The sequence below is a fragment of the Parasteatoda tepidariorum genome, chromosome 9 (genome assembly GCF_982258835.1).
Source record: "Parasteatoda tepidariorum strain Cologne lab strain chromosome 9, Ptep-v5.0, whole genome shotgun sequence".
NCBI lineage: Eukaryota > Metazoa > Arthropoda > Arachnida > Araneae > Theridiidae > Parasteatoda > Parasteatoda tepidariorum.
Genome location: NC_141763.1, coordinates 7,795,343 through 7,817,120, shown reverse-complemented (window position 1 = coordinate 7,817,120; position 21,778 = coordinate 7,795,343). Strand labels below are relative to the sequence as shown.

The following is a 21,778-nucleotide window of genomic DNA, read 5'->3' as shown; positions in this document are numbered from 1 at the left end:
AGTGAAAACGTAGTATAAATCAACTTATAAGCTAAAATTAACTATTGCAGACCATTATATGAACATTTAGGTATGTTTATGACAATTATTATTTTTTTTCCTTAATTAAAAATTCTTTATTTTTCAAGTTAGGTTTAAGAAAGATGATGGGGCACTTGTGAACAAAACATCTGGGGCAGATGTGAACAATTCACATGTGTCCCTACATAGTATTAAGATTATTATCCTCATGATATTATAAGTTTAAAAAATATGTATGCATTTAAAATTATTATTATTTAATTTTCCATAATTAATTGTTAATTTTTACTTTAAAATTTTTTTTAATTAAATGGTTGATCAACAATTTTGTGTTGTATAATGATTACAAGAAGTAAAAAGACATAATATTTTATTACTTAAAAAGTTAATTTTATAATAATTTTTAAAATATATTATTATTCTTAGTAGAAAACCTATTTTGCAAAAGCAATATATGCAAGAATAATCTTTATTTAACAAAATATTCTTTATGCTGCATCGTTAAGAATTGAAGCATTTGTCCAGATACTGGAAGAGTGCAACTTCTCTGAATGCTGAACCAATTCAATAATGAAGCAAACAAGAAAAAATTCTTATTGCTACATTGCATGCTATTGATAGTTTTAAAAATCTTTTATATGTATTTATTTTGAAGTAGAAATTTCAAAATCATTACAAAAAAAATGAAAAAAATTAGTCGAAGACAGAAAAAAGTTCAAAATATTCAACTTCCTCTCTTTTTTTGGTTCACTTGATCTACAAAAAATAACATCATACGTGTGTAGCAGTGTTTCCCAAAGTATACAGTTCCCAGGGGTATGGGAACAGTTTAGCGGGGGTACACGTTCTTATGCGAAATATCTTGCAACAAACGAAAATTTCAAAAGATTTTATTTAAAAACAAAACTAGCCATGAAAATTTACGATTATGTATTTTCCATTAGCTATTTTTTGAAGAGTTAACAGCAACAGCTAGTTGCTATTTTTTATAGTAAAAAACACATTCATTTTTTATTAGTGGTACACAGCATTACAAAAAATTTAGAAAGGGTACACAAAAGTCATAAGTTTGGGAAACACTGGTGTGTAGCTAGGCACGGGAGCGAACATATCGTTCACTAAACCGTGTATTTATAAATAAATCTGCCGAATCGGATGGCAAGGGGCACCCAATGATAACAAAACTTCTGCATAATTAAAAAAAAAAATTAATGCGGAAACATGAAAAATAATTTTAAAAACTATTCATACATCATAGCTGCCAACTCTATTGGATTTCCCAGTAGACTACATGGTTTTGTTTTATACACACATTATTATCAAAATAATTTATTACAGGAAAGAAATAAAAACTTCGCTGTTATAATTTCAGTTTAATAAGTACAAAAAAAAAAAGGACGATTTCTATCAAAATAACCTATCCTTTTTTGTTACATACAGTGAACTTACCCAAGTCTTTATAATAATTCTTGCGTAAGGCATCAATTTTCATCAGCTTATTCATGAAATCTACAATTTGGTCGTCAAACTTGCTATCATTCAGGGCTCGCATCAACAAAACACAAGTAAATACTGTCCCTTAAAAACAAAAATATTGCTGTTAGCTTCTTATAATTCAATCTAAACAAGAAAGAAAGTATTTTTCGCCTAATTAAACAGGGTGCGTAGCCAAATCTTTCAACAAAAAATAAGCACTCAAAAAATATTTTTAAACACCATATACATTAACAAAATAATTTTCAAAATGATCATGATAAAATAACTAGTTTTTGACCAGGAACTCTTTTTCTTGATTATATTAGCCATTAAAAAATGATCAGGAGATTTTTCGGTTTGATTTCAGAGGTTGGAAGCTTGAAATTGTGAATAACTTGCAAAATGCATCAGAGTTGTACATGAGAGTGCAATAATCTCACCAAAGACAGCTCACATGCGGACTCTCAACTATTTCATCAAACTTGTAAAATGCTTGGCGCTTTCATAGGCTATGGACCGACGGTACGCTGAAATAGATTTTGGTTGAATGAATTGTGAAAACGTTGAATAGAATAATGTGAAAAGCACGCTTTACCATAATACCTGGCAAAAATTGATTGCAGTATTATATGAAATTTAGATTATCTCCTGTAAGAACACTTACATTTATTGTCTGGTTCTAGATCATTAAGTTGTTGGCAAGATTCCAGCTCCTGCTCCAAAACATCTTTAGCTGCTGCATTCAATGTAGACCTAAAAGAAATTAAACAAATAGAAATTTTTATGCAAAAAAAAAAAAAAAAACGAAAATTGTTGGGCCACCATTAACCATTAAGGCGAGGGGTGCAATCTATGGCCAAGAATTCAACTTCTGCCATACCCATACGTCATACCCATTTATACTGTCAGATTCATACATGCATTCATTCATTCATCCACAGATCGTAATTTTGACTTGAACCAGAGAGCGATCAATCTCGAATTCAGCACCCCTAGAGGTATTATTTATAATGGGATACAGAAACGGTACCACAATTAAAAAGCAGAAATTGCCATATAGTGCAAATTTTCAGCAATTTAGCTAAATTCAAGGGTGCAGTTAAAAGCTGTAATGAATATCTACAAAGGAAATTCATTACTATAACCTCTGACATATTACCTGATTAAAAAATGATACCACTGACATATTTTGCAGACTATTAAAACAATATCTAGAAAAATAAACATTGTCTTTTTTTGGGATGAAAAATTTTTTTTAAAAAAAAAGGGAAAACTATTTTTTTGTTTTTACATGTTCTAATTTTTTTCCCTTCTGCTTGAGCTTGCAATTTTTGCTCATTTTTATTTTTTCAAATTTGAGGTGAAAATGAATTCACAGGCGATAAGTCGTGTTAGAAGGTGACCAGAACAGCTTAAAAAGACTCCTTGGCATATCAGGGACAGTTTGAAAAAGTATATTGGCAGATTCCTTTTAAAAAATGTTGGTTAGAAAATGACTAAATATTATCTTATGATTGAATATTATTGAAAAGAGTAATAAAAAATAGGTTTCGTAAATGCTTATTATTATTCAAACAAACATTCCAAAATATAGCCTTTTATTTTATAATTTGAACAGAGAAATTGTTCAAATTCGGAATTTTACCACAGTTGGGGCTCGTGATTTTTTAAAAAAAAAATCATATTTTTTTGATTTTTATTCAAATACACTGTAAGAATTTTGATTTATGACTAAAAAACTTTATAAATGTTTAATCAAAATTAAATTAATATTAAAACTACATTATAAGAATATTATATTTTTAGCTAAGCTTTTGTACAATAAAGCTCTGACTACCTAAAACAATTTTTCATTATAATACATAGCTTTGAATGCATAGCAACCATTTTGAAACAAATGCATGATTGAAATTTAAAGACTAGATGAAATAGAGAATTTAAAGAATACTGTAACTATTAAAACAAAGTTTCAATTACCAAACCATAATTTTAATTTAAAATTGTGATTTCTTTTTTTTTCTCTTGATTTTTAAAATGACAAAATAAATGTAACAGATTGTGTTTATAAATGTAGTTATTCCTCAAAAAATAAATCAATATTTAATCTATATATTTTTATATTAAAATATTCATTTTTAATCCTACCTCAAAATAGATAAGTTCAGCTAAAAAAATTTTTTAAAAAATCTATGTACTCATTGAAATTTTTTTTCAAAAATTTCTTTATTGAAATCTGATAATGTCAAAGATACTGTAAACATATTATTAGAAAAAAAAACCTTAAATGTTTACTTTAATCTGTACTTTCAATCTTAAGAATCAAAAGATTTTTAAAAAAGTAATTTCAAATGTGTTGGAATTTAACACACACCAAGAAAGAAAGTAATTTCGTTAGCTAAAATGAATTAATGCAGCAATAATAAATTTTAAAACTATTGCAGCAATTTAATTAAAATAAATTTTAAAACTAAGAAAATAAATAATAAAGGTATCAATAATTTGAAACACTGTTTTTTAACTTTTTAAATCAATATATATGTATAAAAATCAGTTGATTTAAATCAATGATTTAAAAAAAAAATCATTTGATTTAAATCAACAAACCCTGTTACAGATCAATTAACATGTTGATCAGAGTTGCCACTGATATCTGTAAATAAAATTCCCAGTGTTTTTCCTGCACAAATTATACACATTATATTAACACACATTCACTGCACTCTTGTGAAGTATATTAGGATGAAGATGCTTGTTTTAGTTGATTGAAAAATAAGAAACAGCTCAACATAAAACAAATAATGAAATAATATAATATAGATGAACAATCATCTTTAAATATCTCATAGATTGCAATTTGAGAGGTGTGCATTTTTTTAAAGACAAAAATAAGAAATAAAATTCCCTCATTTTTTCTAGTTTGTTAGGAAAAATTCCCTGCATTTTCCCTGTTATTTTAGCTGATTTTTAAATTCCCAGTACAGGGTGAGTAGCCAAATCTTTTTTTTTAAAATTAAATATTTTTCAGAGACTTTACATGATCACGATAAAATATTTAGTTTCAGACAAAGAACTCTTTTTGTCGATTATATTAACCATTATAAAATGATCAAGAGATTTTTCGGTTCGATATTAGAGGGCGGAAAATGAAATTGAAAATATCTTGCAGAATGCAGCAGAGTTGCACAGGAGAGAGCAATAATCTCACCGAATCCAGCTCAGTAGACACACACACAGACTTGCAAGTATTTCATCAAACATGTAAAATAATTGGCGCTTTCATACGCTGCAGACCGACAGTAAGCCAAAATGGATTGTGGTTCAATGAATTGTGAAAATTTTGGATAGAACAATATAAAAAGCCCGCTTTTGCATAAAACCATGTGGCGAAGAAGAAAAATATTTTTGAAAAGAAAAAATTAAGCACTTTTTAAAAACATCCAATGAAAAAAGCACCTTTAAGGGCTTCTAAAATACAAAAATCGAAAATATGCACTTTTTTAAAACGCTATGCACCATGCTGTATTTTCCAGGTTTTTCTTATTCTCCCTGTGAAGTGGCAACCTTGTTTAAAAATGTAACATTAACTAGAGTCAGAAAATGTAGATGCACGCTGTGCACGGATACATTGGTAGAGATTTAACAATGTTGTGGATTTTTTTAAATATTTTTTGTAATATTAAAAAAAAATAAGCATGAAAAAAAAAGTTTGCAGGTAAAACAAGATTATTTAGTTGAACAAGATTATTAAGTGAGCTGATGTAAAAAGATAAAACTGTTCATTTAGCTCAAAAATTAGTGATCCCATGGTAAGCAGGCTAGCAAGCAACTGGACACGGCTATTGCTGTACAATGAAAATAAACAATTACGGTGACAGTAGCAAAACTTTTTAATGTAATTTCCTTTGCTAATAAAAAAGCAACATAGTTGCTAAGTTTGACACGAAAAGTTAAATAATGATTTTGCGGTTAAGAATTACGGGAGCAAAATTATTAATATTCCTTCATATGATAATTACTTATTACTAAACATACCAACACTTCACAATACAATACAACATACAATAATCAGTCTTTTGAGCGGTTATGGTACGTTTACTGTTAGTATGAATGCAGATATTATACACAATATATTAAGAGGAAGCACAGATTCACTGCACTCTTGTGAACTATATAAGGATAAAGATGCTACTTTTAGTTGTTGGAAAAACTTTGTGGTAACAAGAAGCAGCTCAACATAAAACAAATAATGCTATAATAAATGAAATAACATAATATAGCTGAACTATCACCTTTAAATATCCCATAGATTAAGCTTTGAGAGGTCAGCATTTTTTTAAAGACAAAAATAAGAAATAAAATTCCCTGTTTTTTAAGGAAAGATTCAAAATCCCCTGCACAAATGATTTTTAAATTTCTTCTATTTTCCAGGTTTTCCCTGTGGAGAAAATAATATTGAGATTTTTTTTAATACAAAACTAAAAATAAAATTCAATCTCATACCGAAATATATCTCGTCTGCTGCTTTTTTTCCACGTAGAGGAGAGAATACCATCCAGAGAGCAAGATAAACTATCTTCTATATCTCTCTCAGAAAGCTTAACAGTGACAGAAGAAATAGTGTCTACAGGATCAAGTGGAAAATCACATAACTGAATTGGAAAGAATTGGTAAAATCAGTTATACACAAATGCAGTTCTCACAAAATCTATCAACACAGTGCAAAAATGTTTCGAAGAAATTGCTAAATTTAAGAGAACGCCATACAACGGGAGAAATTTTTATCGCAAATTCTCTTTCACCATCATCACCAATGGCTCGACAACCCAGGCTGGGCCTTGGCTTTCTCAAGAAATTTTTTCCAGGCTAACCTTTTTCCTGCTAGTGTTTTCCAACTTTTAATTTTTAAGACAAAAAGGTCTTTTCTAGGCCATCTATCCATCTCAAATTCGGCCTGCCTCTTTTTCGTGTGCCAACTGGTCTGGCATCGAAAACTCTTTTTGCGGTACGGTCTTCGTTCATTCTGATAACGTGGCCTGCCTGTTTTATTCTTCGTCGTTTAATAATGTCAGGTTCATTATATGAGTGACAAGCTCTAGATTTGATCTTCTAAGCTACACATTTTTTTGTTGACTTCTTCCAAAAATACTTCTTAAGACCTTTCTCTCAAAGTTACCCAATATAACCTCATCCATACAAGATAGGGTCCAGGTTTCACAAGCATATGTTAAAATTGATTTCAAAAGAGATTTATATAATAAAGCTTATAATAAGTATCAATTCATATAATAATGCTCCTTCACCTCAATAACTAATTTAAAGTATAGAAAAAGGGAGTTCAGACAAACCTAGAGTAAGCCAAGAAGTTTCAAATACTGAAAAGAAATTTTTAAAATATCAAAATTGAAATAAATTCTGAGAAGATAATTTAGGATTTCGGAATGGAGAAATTCTCTTCCAATAATTTTTTTTGCATTTTGATATTTCAAATTTTTTTTCAGCAATTGAAAATTCATGGCTTACTATAGATTTGCCCTGAAGTTTATTGTAATATTTGCCTGAACTCACTTTTTCTTTCTTTTAAATTATGGAGGAGAAATAAAATTTGTGATGAAAAGTTTCTCCCGTGGCATGGCATCCTATTAAGAAAATGTTTGATAGTTTTGTATTATAATCAACATAAAGTTTTATAAAAATGAAAACATTGAAAAATATTTTTTTGAACTAATTTTATCAAAATTAGGTGGCATCAAAGAGCTTGAAACCAGTTACAAGAGTCAGTAAATTGCTTGCTAAAAGCTTTTTAACTGAGATTTTGTATTCGAAGAAAGTTTATCATTTTATATAAGTTTGATGCAACTCTAAACATTTCAAACACGGTAAAATATGCCGCAAATAATTTTTAATCAGATTTATTTAAATAGTTTTTTTAAAATATTTTCATTAATCACATATGACTTTAAAATTATTAGAATTTTTTCTAGAGAAAATAATTTTTCACCAGGATGCTAAAAATAAGAATAATTTTTTCAGAGCTTGAAATCTTTACAGGGTGCCTAGTCAAATTTTTCAACAAAAATTAAGCACTTTAAAAAAAAAAATCATAATTAGGCTAATAAAAATTAGGCTAATATCATAATTAGGCAAAATGCACACTAATAAAAAATTTCCATCAAATTGTTGAAAGTTTTTCATAAATATATTAACAAAATGTAACAATTTTTTTTAAAGATTATGATAAAACAATTTTTCTTGATTATATTAGCCACCATAAAAACAATTTATACACAATTTTAAATATATTCAATATTAACAGGCTCATTCTATTTTTTAAATGAATAATTATTTTATTTAATTATGTAAAAATATCAATTTGTTTTAAAAACTATCATACAAAGACTAATATTTAACTTTTTTCATTTGCTCAGGATAACACCGGATAGTAAACCGACGATAAATTAAATGCTCTTTACACATAAAAAATTAAAACTTTTGAATTATGTTTTGTTTTAGTTCCTTGTATTTATTAATAAATTAAAAAAATACGTTGATTTTTTGCTTTTTTTTTTCAAAAAATTTGGCAAGGGAAGCGATTAATGAAAAAAAAAAAAATTGGGGTCGGGTGGCAATTGACGTACACTTTTTTAAAATCACCATTAATTATATTTAGTCACCTCGTGTCTGCATGCTACCATTAATTTTGTTGATAATTAAAGAACTGTTTTCAATTTTCATAAACAAAATCTTTCCCTTAAAGGTGCTCTTATTAAAATTTTAAACAAAGAAAGTTTACTATAATCTGCAACATTAAATTAAGAGTGCATAAAATTTTGATAAGTATTCTTAATATTAATTTTTATATTTAAAATGGCTTGAATAAAAAAAAAAATTTGCAACTGCTAAAGAGAATGAAATTACCCAAACAGATGAGACAGGCATATTTTGACTGACAGACCTCCAACAAGTATGAACTGTGGTATCATTAACATACAACTTTAAATTCTGAGAGTTAACCTAGAAGAATTAACAAATCAGAAGCTGAAACATCAAAACTGGTATTTATGATAGTGTTCAGAGTTTTATTACCTGTAGAGGTTCAGAAAGCAACACAAGGATTGATTTTTCAGGTTTAAAGACACTAACGTTTAGAATTTGAAGAATTGAATCTGAAAAACACCAGGATTTAAAATTGAGTCATATTTTAAAAAAATGCTATTTATAAAGTAGATACAATCAACTTTTGTTTTGGAAATTGATACAGAATATTTTTGTTATGGTACTTTTAAGAACAAAACTCAAAATACCAGATTCAGTGATTAAAATCTTGTACAATTATTAATACAGAACTCAAACTCCCATTTCAGCGATTGCTTTTTGACACATTTGATTCACATGACGAGTTGCATGGGTGTCTACAAGGAGGGCAAGTTACCGTAAACAATTTTGAGATTTTTTGAATTTTAAGGGGAATATTTATAAAAGATTTTTTTGGGATAGGGAAGATTTTTGCAAGTCAAATTATTATACTCTAATTGAACAACTTTACAATCATATAAAATGAAAACACATTTATTTTTAGCGAGTTAGTTAAATAGTTGATTTTTTTCTTTTTAAGGGTTATCTTTAGAAATCCTTTTAGAAAATTTTTTCAGTGAGAATTATTTTTAAAGCAAACTCAAATTTATATCTCAAATCATAATTTTAAGGGGGATATTTATAAAAGATTTTTTCGGGATAGGGAACATTTTTGCAAGTCAAATTATTATACTCTAATTGAACAACTTTACAATCATATAAAATAAAAACACATTTATTTTTAGTGAGTTAGTTAAATAGTTGATTTTTTTCTTTTTCTTTTTAAGGGTTATCTTTAGAAATCCTTTTAGAAAATTTTTTCAGCGAGAATTATTTTTAAAGCAAACTCAAATTTATATCTCAAATCATATCTCAAATTTACAATTACATAAAATAACAAAAAAAGCACAATTGTAAACAGCTATTTAGTTTGACTGGAGCATCAATTTTAAATTTTTGTAGGGATGGAATATTTTGCAAAATACCTCAAGGCGGTGGGGATTTTTTTTCTTTCCATTTTTATTTCACCTTTGTAATATCTGAAAATGTTTAAGTGAAGAAAGAGGTGCAATGTATTGTATATATATTACCTAGCTGTAAATCATTAATACGAACTACATATTAAAATATATGTTTCATTAAAATAAAAAAATTTCATCCGAGCTATTTTAGGAAAATAATTTTTTTGCTTGCACTTCCCACTCTCTTAATACAATAAATATTCGTTGCAAAAATAGATAATTTGGCGCCTTTGTAAATAATTGTTTACAGAGCACTTCGATATGAAAATGTATTTAATTCAGAAATAAATTTTTGAAATATTTAAAATTAAAGCTTAAGATTCTTTTTACATCATAATTCAGTTTAGCGAAAATTAGAAGTGGCAGATTAGGAATTCTTTGCAACAATGTTCTCTAATGGCTGAAAATGTGTAACACATTTATTTAACTTTAAATTTTGAATTATTATTTAATTATAAAATAATTTTTTCCATTTTGTTATTACATTTCTCAGCTTTTTTGATATGAGGAAAAAACTAGTCGCAGAAAAATTATATTTTATTGTATTCATTTTCTCCTTCGTTCTCTTTCCAAGATACCTTTAAGCATAAAGTAAGTGATGTTTATATACTTACTTTTTCCTAAGAGCCACCTGTGATAAAACCATACACTTTGATCATCAGGATCGGTAAACGCGGCATTTTGTATCAACTCAAACTCTGTAAAGAAAGAAACAAAAATTTATTTCAGTCAAGATAGGAAAATCATGATTTTTAAAAAAAAAAAAAAAAAAATAAAACAGACAGGATTTTTTAAAAAAAATAATCAATCAATGCTACCATAAAATGAATTAGGAATGCTTAAAATTACAGTAGAGTCCCGATTATACCAGTTAATGTGGATCACGACTAACACACCAAAGAGCTCGGTTAAAAAGAAGAGCATAAAAAAAAAGGAAAAGAAAGAAGTGGTATAAATGTCATACATTTAACAGCGCGTATAGCCAAATCCTTAATCAAAAAAATAAGCACCTTTTAAGTACATTTCAAGCACTCACAAAATATTTTTCACCGCTATCTACATTAAAAGAATGCAAAATAATTTTTAGACTTTACATGATAAAATATTGCAAAACATTTAAAATGATTGGCGCTTTTATACGCTATGGACTATCGGTATGGCAAAATGGAATGTTGTTGAATGAATTGTGAAAACATTGAATAGAACAATGTGAAAAGCAGGCTTTTACATAATACATGGCGAAAATCGACATGGTAAAGAATTAAAAGCTCTTTTTCGAAAAAGAAAAACTAAGCACTTTTTAAAGACACCCAATGAAAAAAGCACCTTCAAGGGCTTTTTAAAAACGAAAATAAGCACTTTTTAAAAACGCTAAGCACCATGTATTAGTCATATTTATTTAAATATTTAAGCAAGCAATAATCTGTATGAAAATTCTATATAAGTTGGGATTTTATTAGAAATCTGATTCAATTTGAGGGAATTTTCTAAAATGTACAAAAATTAGGAGAATTTTTATTGAAGAGAATTATATTAGTTTAAAATCCAGTAGAGTTGGCAGCTATGTAAAAATAAACTAGAAAAAAATAATACTTGAAATATTTTATAGCTCGGTTACAGCGAAAACTCGGATAATCGGGACTCTGCTATTTCTAAAAATAACATAATTAAAATAGTTGATATTTCTTACTAAAAAATTTTTAATTGCTGAATAAAGTTATTTTTATTTAAGCCATTAAAATATTTTAGATACTCCTATGGCAGAATTTTTTTGGGCTTTCTGCAACAAATTTCCCTGGCACTTTAAGATATTTTTAATTATAACAATCACTAATTTAACGTAATAGAAACGTTATGTTTACAGAAGAAAGTGTAAAATAAAAATTTTCATTTTAAAAGTAATATTTTTTTAATTCTAATATTATAGACGATATTCTCGCATTCTGTGGGAGGAAAATTCGAATTTTGTAAATCATTACACAAATTAAAATACGTAAATAAATCAAACGATTATGAATTTAAATTTGTACTTAAATTGAAAATCGTAAAATCCGTGCAGAATTCCCAAAATAAAGAACACCAATCACTCGAATAGGACTCTTTAAAAAAGAGATACTCAAATAAGCAAATGAAAATATGGTGTTCTATAAAGAAAAAAAAATGAAAGAAAGAACATTTCTAGACCAAACTATCTTTTAAACTATCGCGATTTCTGAATTTTTTATTTTATATTATTAATTTGGAATTATAACTAAAGCCAGTTATTACCGATTTTTTTTTAAAAATCTTAAATGAGAATAGAAAAATCATGATTATTTCTTTCCTCTCTGATGCACAAGAAAGACATCTTTCAAAAAAAATTCTGCAGAAGAAAAATTATTTTTTTTGAAAAATTATGTAGAAAGGAAAGCCAAAAACTTTTCCCTTTCCAAAATGAAAAATCTTTCTGCAAAAACTTTGTAGCATTCTGTGACAGTGTCGCCGCAATTCTGCTACGGGGTTAGATACTATACAACAGTTCTGGACTCTACTGGCCGCTATGTAAAATAATTACCTTTCAGCAATACATTTTCTTTGATGGATCCTGTTACAGTATCCAAGTGAATAATGGGTAACAGTTTACTGCGGTAATGCCAGGCAGAATAATTGGAGAAGTTAGACTCTATTAACTTGCTCGTGTACTCTAACTCTTCTTCAGGTGAGATAAGGCATTTCTTAGCAACAAGGCGACGATAATCCCAACAATGAACTACAAAATAATAATTAGTTGTAAATGTTAGTGTGCTAATCAAGTTTTAGACAAGAATTTTTCTTTATATATAGCGATTATAATTATTTAATTATTATTCAATCAATATCATTAAACCTAGTTCTAAATAAAATAACATTTAATTACAGTTGCGTTCATCTTGAGAGAGGAAAAAGTTGCAAAGTTTCAACTCTCGCTTCCAATCAGCATCAGGATTGAATTCCATGACCCAGAAACGATGATTCCACGTGGAATAGGATTTAGGATTGACTTTGAGGCAATGTTGAGTGAGATCCAATTCCAAGAGACTAAGTTTCTTCAGCTCCTCATCATCCCTAGTTTGATTTGGAAAAATACAAACGAAAATATTAATCCTTTCGCGACGAATAATTTTTTTTACAACAGAACAATTTTGGAAGCATAAACTATGAGTAAGGCAGCATTATGCACGGTAGTGCCATGTATGTTCTGTGAATGAAAATACCTTCAAAAATATTGGCAGGACTGGTGGGAAAGTCTCCCATTAGACAGGGAAGGGTTTCTGTCCCAAAATATTTTTTTGAAATTTGCTTGGGACGTATGTGTCCCGTTAGGCTCGAAAGGGTTAAATCGGATTTTGAAGGTCATTGAACAGGATTATCACTCAAATCTGGAGGGAAAAAAATTCCCTGTGTTTTCCCTGTACATATTATACACAATATATTAAGAAGAAACAACAATTGCTGTGCTCTTGAGTGAGTTATAATGGATTAAATATATTTATTAGTCTTAATTGCTGGAAAAACAGCTGAACATACTTTAATGCTCCAGTAAATGAAATAGTTTAGTATAGCAGAAATATCATTGTTAAATATCCCATAGATTACGCTTTGTGGTCATAGATTTTTAAAAGAAACAAAAATTAGAAACAAAATTCCCTGTATTTTCCCAGTTTGCAAAAAAAAAAAAAAAAAATTCCCTGCATTTTCTATATTATTTTAGGCGATTTTTAAATTCCTGTATTTTCCAGTTTCTCCCTGTTGAGTGGCAACTCTGTTAAAGCATGCACAAATGTAAAACCAAACAGACAATTTCTCTACTATTCAAAGTACTTTTAAATTTTTTTTATATATTTTAACATGTTGCAATAATCAAATTTAAATTTAATGATGATTTTAATTTGCTGATGAGGTATTAAATTATCTGAAAAGTTATATGAATGACGATGATGCCATACAGGTTTTGGATTAAATTTTAGGTAGTTTAATCAAATTTCTTCAAAATATTGATTATCCATAATTTGGCTTTAAAAGGTAAAACAACAGCAATTTCCTTCTTCCACTTTTAAATTAAATTTATTATAAATGCTTGTGCAGTGTGTAAAATAATAATAAAAAAGAGAACGCCTAAATAACTGTTGAGCAAAAGATCAGATTTTCATATTCTAACAAGCAATCTGCATGGATTGGTCAAATACATACCAATAAATAGGTGAAACAACATTTAAAGTTACATAACTAGATATAAAAACGCAATTTCTCTGAATAATCCACTATCCTAAATAACTTTTGAGCAAACGATCAGATTTTCATATTCTAACATGCAATCTGCATGGATTGGCCAAATACATACCAATAAATAGGTGAAACAACATTTAAAGTTACATAACCAGATATAACAACACAATTTCTCTGAATAATTCCCCCCCCCCCCAGAAGCTCTAGACTGTCACAATTAGGGGGTAGATTCAAGGTATTGATTTAGGTAGGAAAGTAAGTAAAGTTTTCTAAAAAAATATCATTATTTTGTAAGAAACTGGAAAAATAAAAAAACTCAAAGTAGTATAGTCTATTAATTACTAATATAAGTGATATTGCTATTCTAAATCTTACTTTTAATTAATAAAGAATGTACAATTTTTAAAATGAATATCAGCTGAGAGAATAATATTGTTAAAGAAAAACTACAAAATACTATTCAAATTTTGGTAAAATTTGTTCATGCTTCAGTCGAAGTTTTACAAGATATAATTGCAATACACTTATTTATTTTGAGTCTTTCTGTCTAATATTTTTATATTGTGTTTCAATGTTAGTTGCAGGAATTTTTCAGGTTCCTTCTAATAAAGCAATTTTCCCAAGGAATTCAGGATAAAGTTTTAAACAAAATATTTGCTGTAAAGTTATACTTATTTACCCTTCTTCTTGTTAAGTGTTATCCTTATCTGGAAGATTTATAGTTGAGTTAAATATGTTCATTTATTTCTTTTCTGCTCATTCATTCAATATTTTTTGCTCATCCATTGATTCAAAAGTTGTCTTAGACTACTATTTTGAGAATATATATATATATATATATATATATATATATATATATATATATAAATATATACACTGGTTATCATAAATTAAGGAAAAATCACAAAAATAGCGATAACTCTTTCAAAAGTAAGCCAAACCGTGCAAAATTTGCATATGTTGTCCACTAAGAGTAGCTGAGTAAAATTGCAATATGCAAATTAGTGGCGCTGCACTCGGCTTACGTCATCTGCCTGGAGCATAAAAGTCCAAGTTTGAGAGAAAGCACACAAATTTTACTGTGATTGCGACATTGAAAATCTGAGATAGCCAATTCGTAATAATGACCTCTAGGCATCATTTGCCTGAAGAACTACGATGGAGAGCCATCGGGAGACTAGAGGCAGGGCAGAGTCAATCAGAAGTGGCCAGATGGCTAAATGTGAGTCCATCTGTGGTTCATAGACTTTGGAGGCAATTTCAAACCACAGATTCGGCATCTAGGAGGTTCAGTCAAGGACGGCCAACTGATACGACCAGTGCCGATGACCGATATTTGACATTAAGTGCACGCAGGAATAGAACCGCTACTCCGACACATCTTAGATCCTCTCTTGCTGCAGCCACCGGAAGGTTGGTGTCAACGTCAACTGTGCGCAGAAGGCTCCACGAAGGTGGTCTGTATGCGAGACGACCAGCCATTTGCGTGCCGCTCACATCACGCCATAGGAGAGACCGTTTGCAGTGGGCCCGACAACATGTCCACTGGACGTCAGATCAATGGAGGCCTGTTCTCTTTACGGATGAGTCCAGGTTTAGTCTAGAAAGTGACAGTAGACGTTATTTGATATGGAGAGAACCTGGGACCCGTTATCATCCATCAAACATCCGTGAAAGACATGCATACGGAAGAGGCAGTGTCTGTGTTTGGGGAGGCATATCCTTAGGAGGGCGCACATACCTCCATGTCTTTCCAAGGGGAACCGTGAATGCTCAGGTTTATCGAGACAACATCCTTGATGCTTATGTGCGCCCATATGCCGGGGCAATTGGTGATTGCTTCCTGTTACAGGACGATAATGCAAGACCACACAGAGCTCGCATTGTTGATGATTATCTTCAACAGGAAACAATTACTCGCATGGAGTGGCCAGCTCGATCCCCGGACTTGAATCCTATCGAGCACGTTTGGGATGCTCTAGGGAGGCGTGTATCTGCCATCAATCCGCCCCCTCAGACCCTTGCCACGCTTGCAACTGCTTTACAAGAGCAATGGCTCTCACTTCCTATTGAACTGATAGACCGCATAATTGAAAGCATCACACATCGCTGTTTGTGCTGTATTGCTTCTAGAGGCAATCATATTCCATATTAAAGGTACTTTTTCTATTGCAAACCGATACTTCCAATTTGTTTATTTTATACATGTGCTAATTTCTATACTACTATTAATGTCTGATAATTTCTTTTTATGTTGTTTAATACCTTACTATGTGTTGTATATTGTGGGTAAGTTTCATAAAATTCCATGTGTAATTTCTTGAGTTATCGCGATTTTTGTGAATTTTCCTTAATTTATGATAACCAGTGTATATAAATATATATATATATAAATATATATATATATATATAAATATATATATATATATATATATATATATATATATATATATATATATATATATATATATACAGTAGAGAACCATTTATCCGGTATCCAGATAACCGGGAAACCAGAAAACCGGGGGAAATTTTGCTCGATTTTCCCGCCATTTTAAACTAGAACGAAAAAAGCGGAAATTGGACTCATCCTTGAAGTTGAGTAGAGGAAAATGTAAGGAAGGGGAAAAATTTTCCCCCCGTTTACCCAGAGAAACGTCATTTCCTCCGTGACCTTGAAGGCAGGGAAGGGAGGAATGTTTTATTTTTTCCTTTAGGCCGTCAATCAAACTCAAGGGTGTGGCATGCTGATTTCGTTTTCTGCTTGATTTACGAGGGGGGTGGGGAAAATGCATTGCAAGCATATCAGTGAACAGAAAAAGAAAAGAGAAAAATATATTTATTTGACATCGACTAATAAAAATAAAATCTTTTTCTTTTGAATAAATTCTCATTCTTTGGAAGTGCGGTATCAATTGCAAGTTTTTTTTGGTGTGGAATCACATCTGCTGTAATTAAAAATCTTGTTTTTATGAACAAAAAAAATAAAATAAAAGGAGAATTGTTTATTAATTTAAACATAGGATTATTTTATGAAGCAGATTACAGTTTTGTTTTTCTGATTCCACTACGTTTGATTTTTTTTCTTTTCGCGATAAATTTCGCACTCAATAAATTAATTCTTTTTATTCATAAATTTTATCAATAGTTTTTTTTTTTTTTTTTTTTTGAATCTTGCCTTGTTCCGGGTTTTAATATTTATGCTAGTGCCTTTTTTAACTATCGTTTCGGTTCGATAATTTTCAAATGTTTTTATTTAGATTAATAAGTTTTCCTCTTATTTTATCGTTTCTCCCCGTATAATTAGGTATGAAATATATTGCGTTATTTAATCATTGGTTTTGTTTATATTATTTAATTTAGGAATTGTAATTATTTTTAAAAAATAAATATGAGAATTTTGTATTTTTTGAACTTGATTTTCTTGTCTAAACTTGCAAATTTTTTTATTCTTATAAATGTTATATTTCTACCATTTTTCTTTTTAAAGTTAGGAGTACCTTTCTTTTTTCTCTTACTTTATGCATTACACTTTTTCCTTGTACTTCGGGTTCGATAAAACATCGATTAACAACACTTTTTGGTCGATCCAGAAAACCGGGAAATTCAGATATCCGGGATAGCGATGGTCCCGAGCATCCCGGATAATTGGTTCTCTACTGTATATACACATATATATATATATAATATATATATAAAAATATATATATATATATAAAAATATATATATATATATATATAAAAATATATATATATATATATATATATATATATATATATATATATATATACATATATATACACATATATATATATAATATATATATAAAAATATATATATATATATATAAAATATATATATATATATATATATATATATATATATATATATATATATATATATATATATATATATATATATATATATATATATATTAGTTTTTAAGGAAACAGAGTAAAGTTTGTATTATTTTTCTAAACTGTTAATTTCAAGACCATTCTCTAAGGTGAGGAAGAGAAGATCCTGTAATTCAGGACTATTGAGGGCCCCACTTGAAAAGATTTCACTATTTACACACAAAATAAGTCACAGTGCGTAGCCAAATCTTTCAATAAAAAAAAGCACTTCTTAAGTACTCAAAAAATATTTTTAAGCACTATATGTAATAACAAAATGCAAAATAATTTTCAAAGACTTTACACGATCTAGATAAAATAACTAGTTTCTGACAAAGAACTATTTTCTTGATTATATTAGCCATTAAAAAATAATCAAGGGATTTTTCAGTTTCATTTCAGAGGGTGGAAAATGAAGTCTGAAATGGAGAATATCTTGCAAAATGCAGCAGAGTTGCACATGAGAGGGTAATAATCTCACCGAACCCAGCTCAGTAGACGCGCACACGGATTCACAAGTATTTTACCAAACATGTAAAATGATTGGCGCTTTCATACGCTATGGACCAACAGTATGCCGAAATGGATTGTGGTTGTATGAATTGTGAAAAATTTTAATAAAACAATGCGAAAAGCACGCTTTTGCATAATTAGTGGCGAAAATCGACATGGTAAAGAAAAAAAATCTCATTTTCGAAAAGAGAAAATTAAGCATCTTTAAAGCCTTTTAAAAAATGAAAATAAGTACCTTTAAGCACATTTTAAAAACGCTAAGCACCATGTAAGTAAATATAAGAAAATTAATTCATACTTTTCAAATTTCGATTTTGAAAATTATTTTTATCAATACTATTAGAAAATAAGACATTGATATTCAGAAGAATACCTATATTTTTGTTTGAATGACAATGATATTAATATGAACACAGACTGCAGTACAAAATAAAAAAAATTATGTTAGGTAAATGATATTCTTGTTAGTATCAGATAAATGCAATAAAATAAAACTCAAATCATTGGAAACAAAACTTGTTTAAAAAAAAAAATTCTATAAATAAACCTTTAATAAAATACAAAACCTATTTGAGAATAAAAATGTTAGTAACTTTTGATCTTTCATGCGCAGCAATGTCTCTCTTCTATAATTCCAAAAGGTATAAAAATCGGGATTCTTTTCAAGAATGCCTCGAGTAAGTTCTAATAATTCCTCATCCAACTCATCATTCTTTCTCTGAAAAAGAAAAAAAAAAACATTACAAATCATTTAATTTATTTGAGAAAAATAAGAACTAAGAAAAAAAAACTTTTATTAAATATTTAAGAACTAAAAATATCTAGTAAAACAATGAGAAAAAAAAGTGTACAATTACTGAAGTGTAAATGAACGCATACTAACTTAATAAAAAAAATAATATTATATACATGTCTGTGCGTGTGTGTGTACATATATATCTTCTTCATAAGCGCAACAGCCTTTCACAGGCCAAGGCTGACTCGCAGATTTTCCTCCATCTGGCCCTGCCCGGTGCGACGGCCCGCCATCGGTTGACTCCCAATGTATATATATACTATTTTGAAATATAGCTAGATTTTTTTAATTTAAAAAAAAAAGTTGGATTAACTAATGGTGAAATTAAGAAACTAACACATATTTGCATAAATTTTTTTGAAAAAGGAAACAAGTTGTAGTAAAGTTGGTTAAGGTAACAAAGTTGACAGTAACCAATTACAATCAAAGGCCGTAGTTCAAAATATTGAAGGATATCAACACATTCACAATTTATATTTTAGCATGCTTAAATTATTTTAACATGTTTATATTTTAGCATATTTCACCTTTATAAAAATTTTAGAGGTCACTGAAGAGTAGATTTTTAGCTTTTCTTGTTGTTCCTTCTTTTTGGCCTCTGCTTGCTCCTCGCTAGTTCTCACTTTTACTCTGCCATGCTGAAGTAGGAAACAAAATTATTATGAATTTTCAATATTTATAACAAAATAATTATATTAATTTATTTTTTATTATTACAGAACTGTATCAGCAATTCAGAGCTCTGCTTATTAACAGATCAAGATACACCAAAAACATATTACTATGTCAAACAGTTGATTACCATATGAATTCAACATAAAAATATATGAACATAACAAGGATGCAAAGGATATCTAGCAAAAAGTATGTTTTCGGACGATCCAGCCAGTTAATAAAACAGTAGCAGGACATTATGATTATTCTGCAGCAGGGTTTGTTAATTTAAATCAGCTTGATTTAAATCACAATTTAAATCAAATGATTTTTTTAAAAAATCATTGATTTAAATCAACGGATTTTTTTTTATATACATATTGATTTTAAAAGTTAAAGAACAGTGTTTCAATTATAGATAGTTTTATTATTTTCTTTTCTTAGTTTTAAAATTTATTTTAAATAAATTGCTACATTAATTAATTTTAGTTAACGAAATTACTTTCTTTCTTGATGCGTGTTAAATTCCAACACATTTGAAATTACATTTTTAAAAATCTATTGATTCTTGAGATTGAAAGTACGGATTAAAGTAAACATTTAATGCTGTTTTAATATAGACTTGCATAGCTGTAGAAAGTAATTAATAAACATTATTTTTTTTTTTAAAAAAAATGCAAAATAATGTTAATTAAAATTCTACCTTTTAATTGAAAAATCATGGAATTAAAATCTACATTATATTTTATTATAATCTAATTTATTGAAAATTAATATTTTAATATAAAAATATATAAATTAAATAGTTATTTATTTTTTGATGAATGACTACATTTATAAACACAATCTGATACATTTATTTTGTTATTTCAAAAATCAAAAGAAAAAAAAAGAAATCACAATTTTAAATAAAAATTATGGTTTGCTAATTGAAACTTTGCTTTAATAGTTAAAGTTAGCGTTTAGCGGTATCTTCACAAATTCAACTTTAAGAAAAACTGTCGAATAATTTCACAAAATATTTTTTCCTAAGATATTATTTTCTCGCTAATTTCTCCCTAAAATATTATTATCTCGTAAAAAACGATAAATCCATATTTTTACAATATTTTTGTGTTAATTTTTTTACATTATTTTTTATTTTCACAAATTATGTTTAAATTTTCACGAAATAGGTCTCAGAAAAACCTAAACAGACCCCCGAAGTACTCTTTAAATTCTCTATTTCATCAAGTCTTTAAATTTCAATCATGCATTTGTTCCAAAATGGCAGCCATGCATTCAAAGCTATGATATAGTAAAGAGCTCATAAAATATAGTTTTAATGTTAATTTAATTTTGACTAAACATTTTATAAAGTATTTTTAATCCTAAATGAAATGTCTTACAGTGAATTTGAATAAAAATCAAAAAAATCTGATTTAAATAAAAAAAATCGGAAAAAAAAAATCACGAACCCTGTTCTGCAGTAACATTTAGCCCAAAATTATGTATTGTAGAAAAATGTATTAAATAATAACATATGTATAATGTAAACAATACTTAATAAATAATTCACACTAGAAAATGTAATTTTATACTGAAATTACATTTCAATTCTACCACCCCTGTTATTATCACGTTAACATTTCAAAACTGAAACTGTATTACGGAAAAATCATATCCGCGGATCTTAATAACCGTAAACATTAAGCAAATGAATCAAAATGCAATTTTAAACAATGATTTTGATTCACAGTCGCATTTAACTCTGCAATCAAAGATAAAAAATAAATAACAGCTTATAAATGATAGGCGACTACTACATACTAAGTTAAAAATATTGAAACTAATAAAAATACATATTTGTCTTTTTAAATTATTTACGAAATAGAAAACAATAACAAACCATTATGAAAAGTTGCTATAAAAGATTATAGGAAAATTTAAATAATATTTTTTTATTTAAACAATAATTTTTTATTTAAAGGAATAATCTAACAAAACCAGATAACAACAGATTTCTTTCTGTTATCATATAACTCTGCTGTCTTATGTGCTCAATTGTATAAGTACGGCTTATAAGCCTTTGTCTTTTTCAGAC

The 21,778-nt window shown here is 28.3% G+C and overlaps 1 protein-coding gene across 2 annotated transcripts in view; it reads right to left on the bottom strand.

Moving 5' to 3' along the window:
- The window catches only part of RabGGTa (Rab geranylgeranyltransferase subunit alpha), a 25,692-nt gene extending 3,914 nt beyond the window's left edge, over positions 1-21,778 (bottom strand). The window contains exons 1-11 of one of the 2 annotated variants that reach the window (XM_016049668.4): positions 21,584-21,778; positions 19,569-19,679; positions 18,839-18,963; positions 12,487-12,674; positions 12,145-12,339; positions 10,205-10,288; positions 8,581-8,660; positions 8,413-8,508; positions 5,998-6,146; positions 2,162-2,250; positions 1,471-1,599 (exon numbers count right to left, since the gene is read on the bottom strand). In XM_016049668.4, coding sequence (XP_015905154.1) covers positions 1,471-1,599; positions 2,162-2,250; positions 5,998-6,146; positions 8,413-8,508; positions 8,581-8,660; positions 10,205-10,288; positions 12,145-12,339; positions 12,487-12,674; positions 18,839-18,963; positions 19,569-19,679; positions 21,584-21,586 — 1,249 coding nt within the window. In that variant the 5' untranslated portion in view covers positions 21,587-21,778. Of the gene's footprint in view, positions 1-1,470; positions 1,600-2,161; positions 2,251-5,997; positions 6,147-8,412; positions 8,509-8,580; positions 8,661-10,204; positions 10,289-12,144; positions 12,340-12,486; positions 12,675-18,811; positions 18,964-19,568; positions 19,680-21,583 lie in introns of both variants that reach the window. The other variant, XM_043045071.3, reaches the window with a different exon arrangement.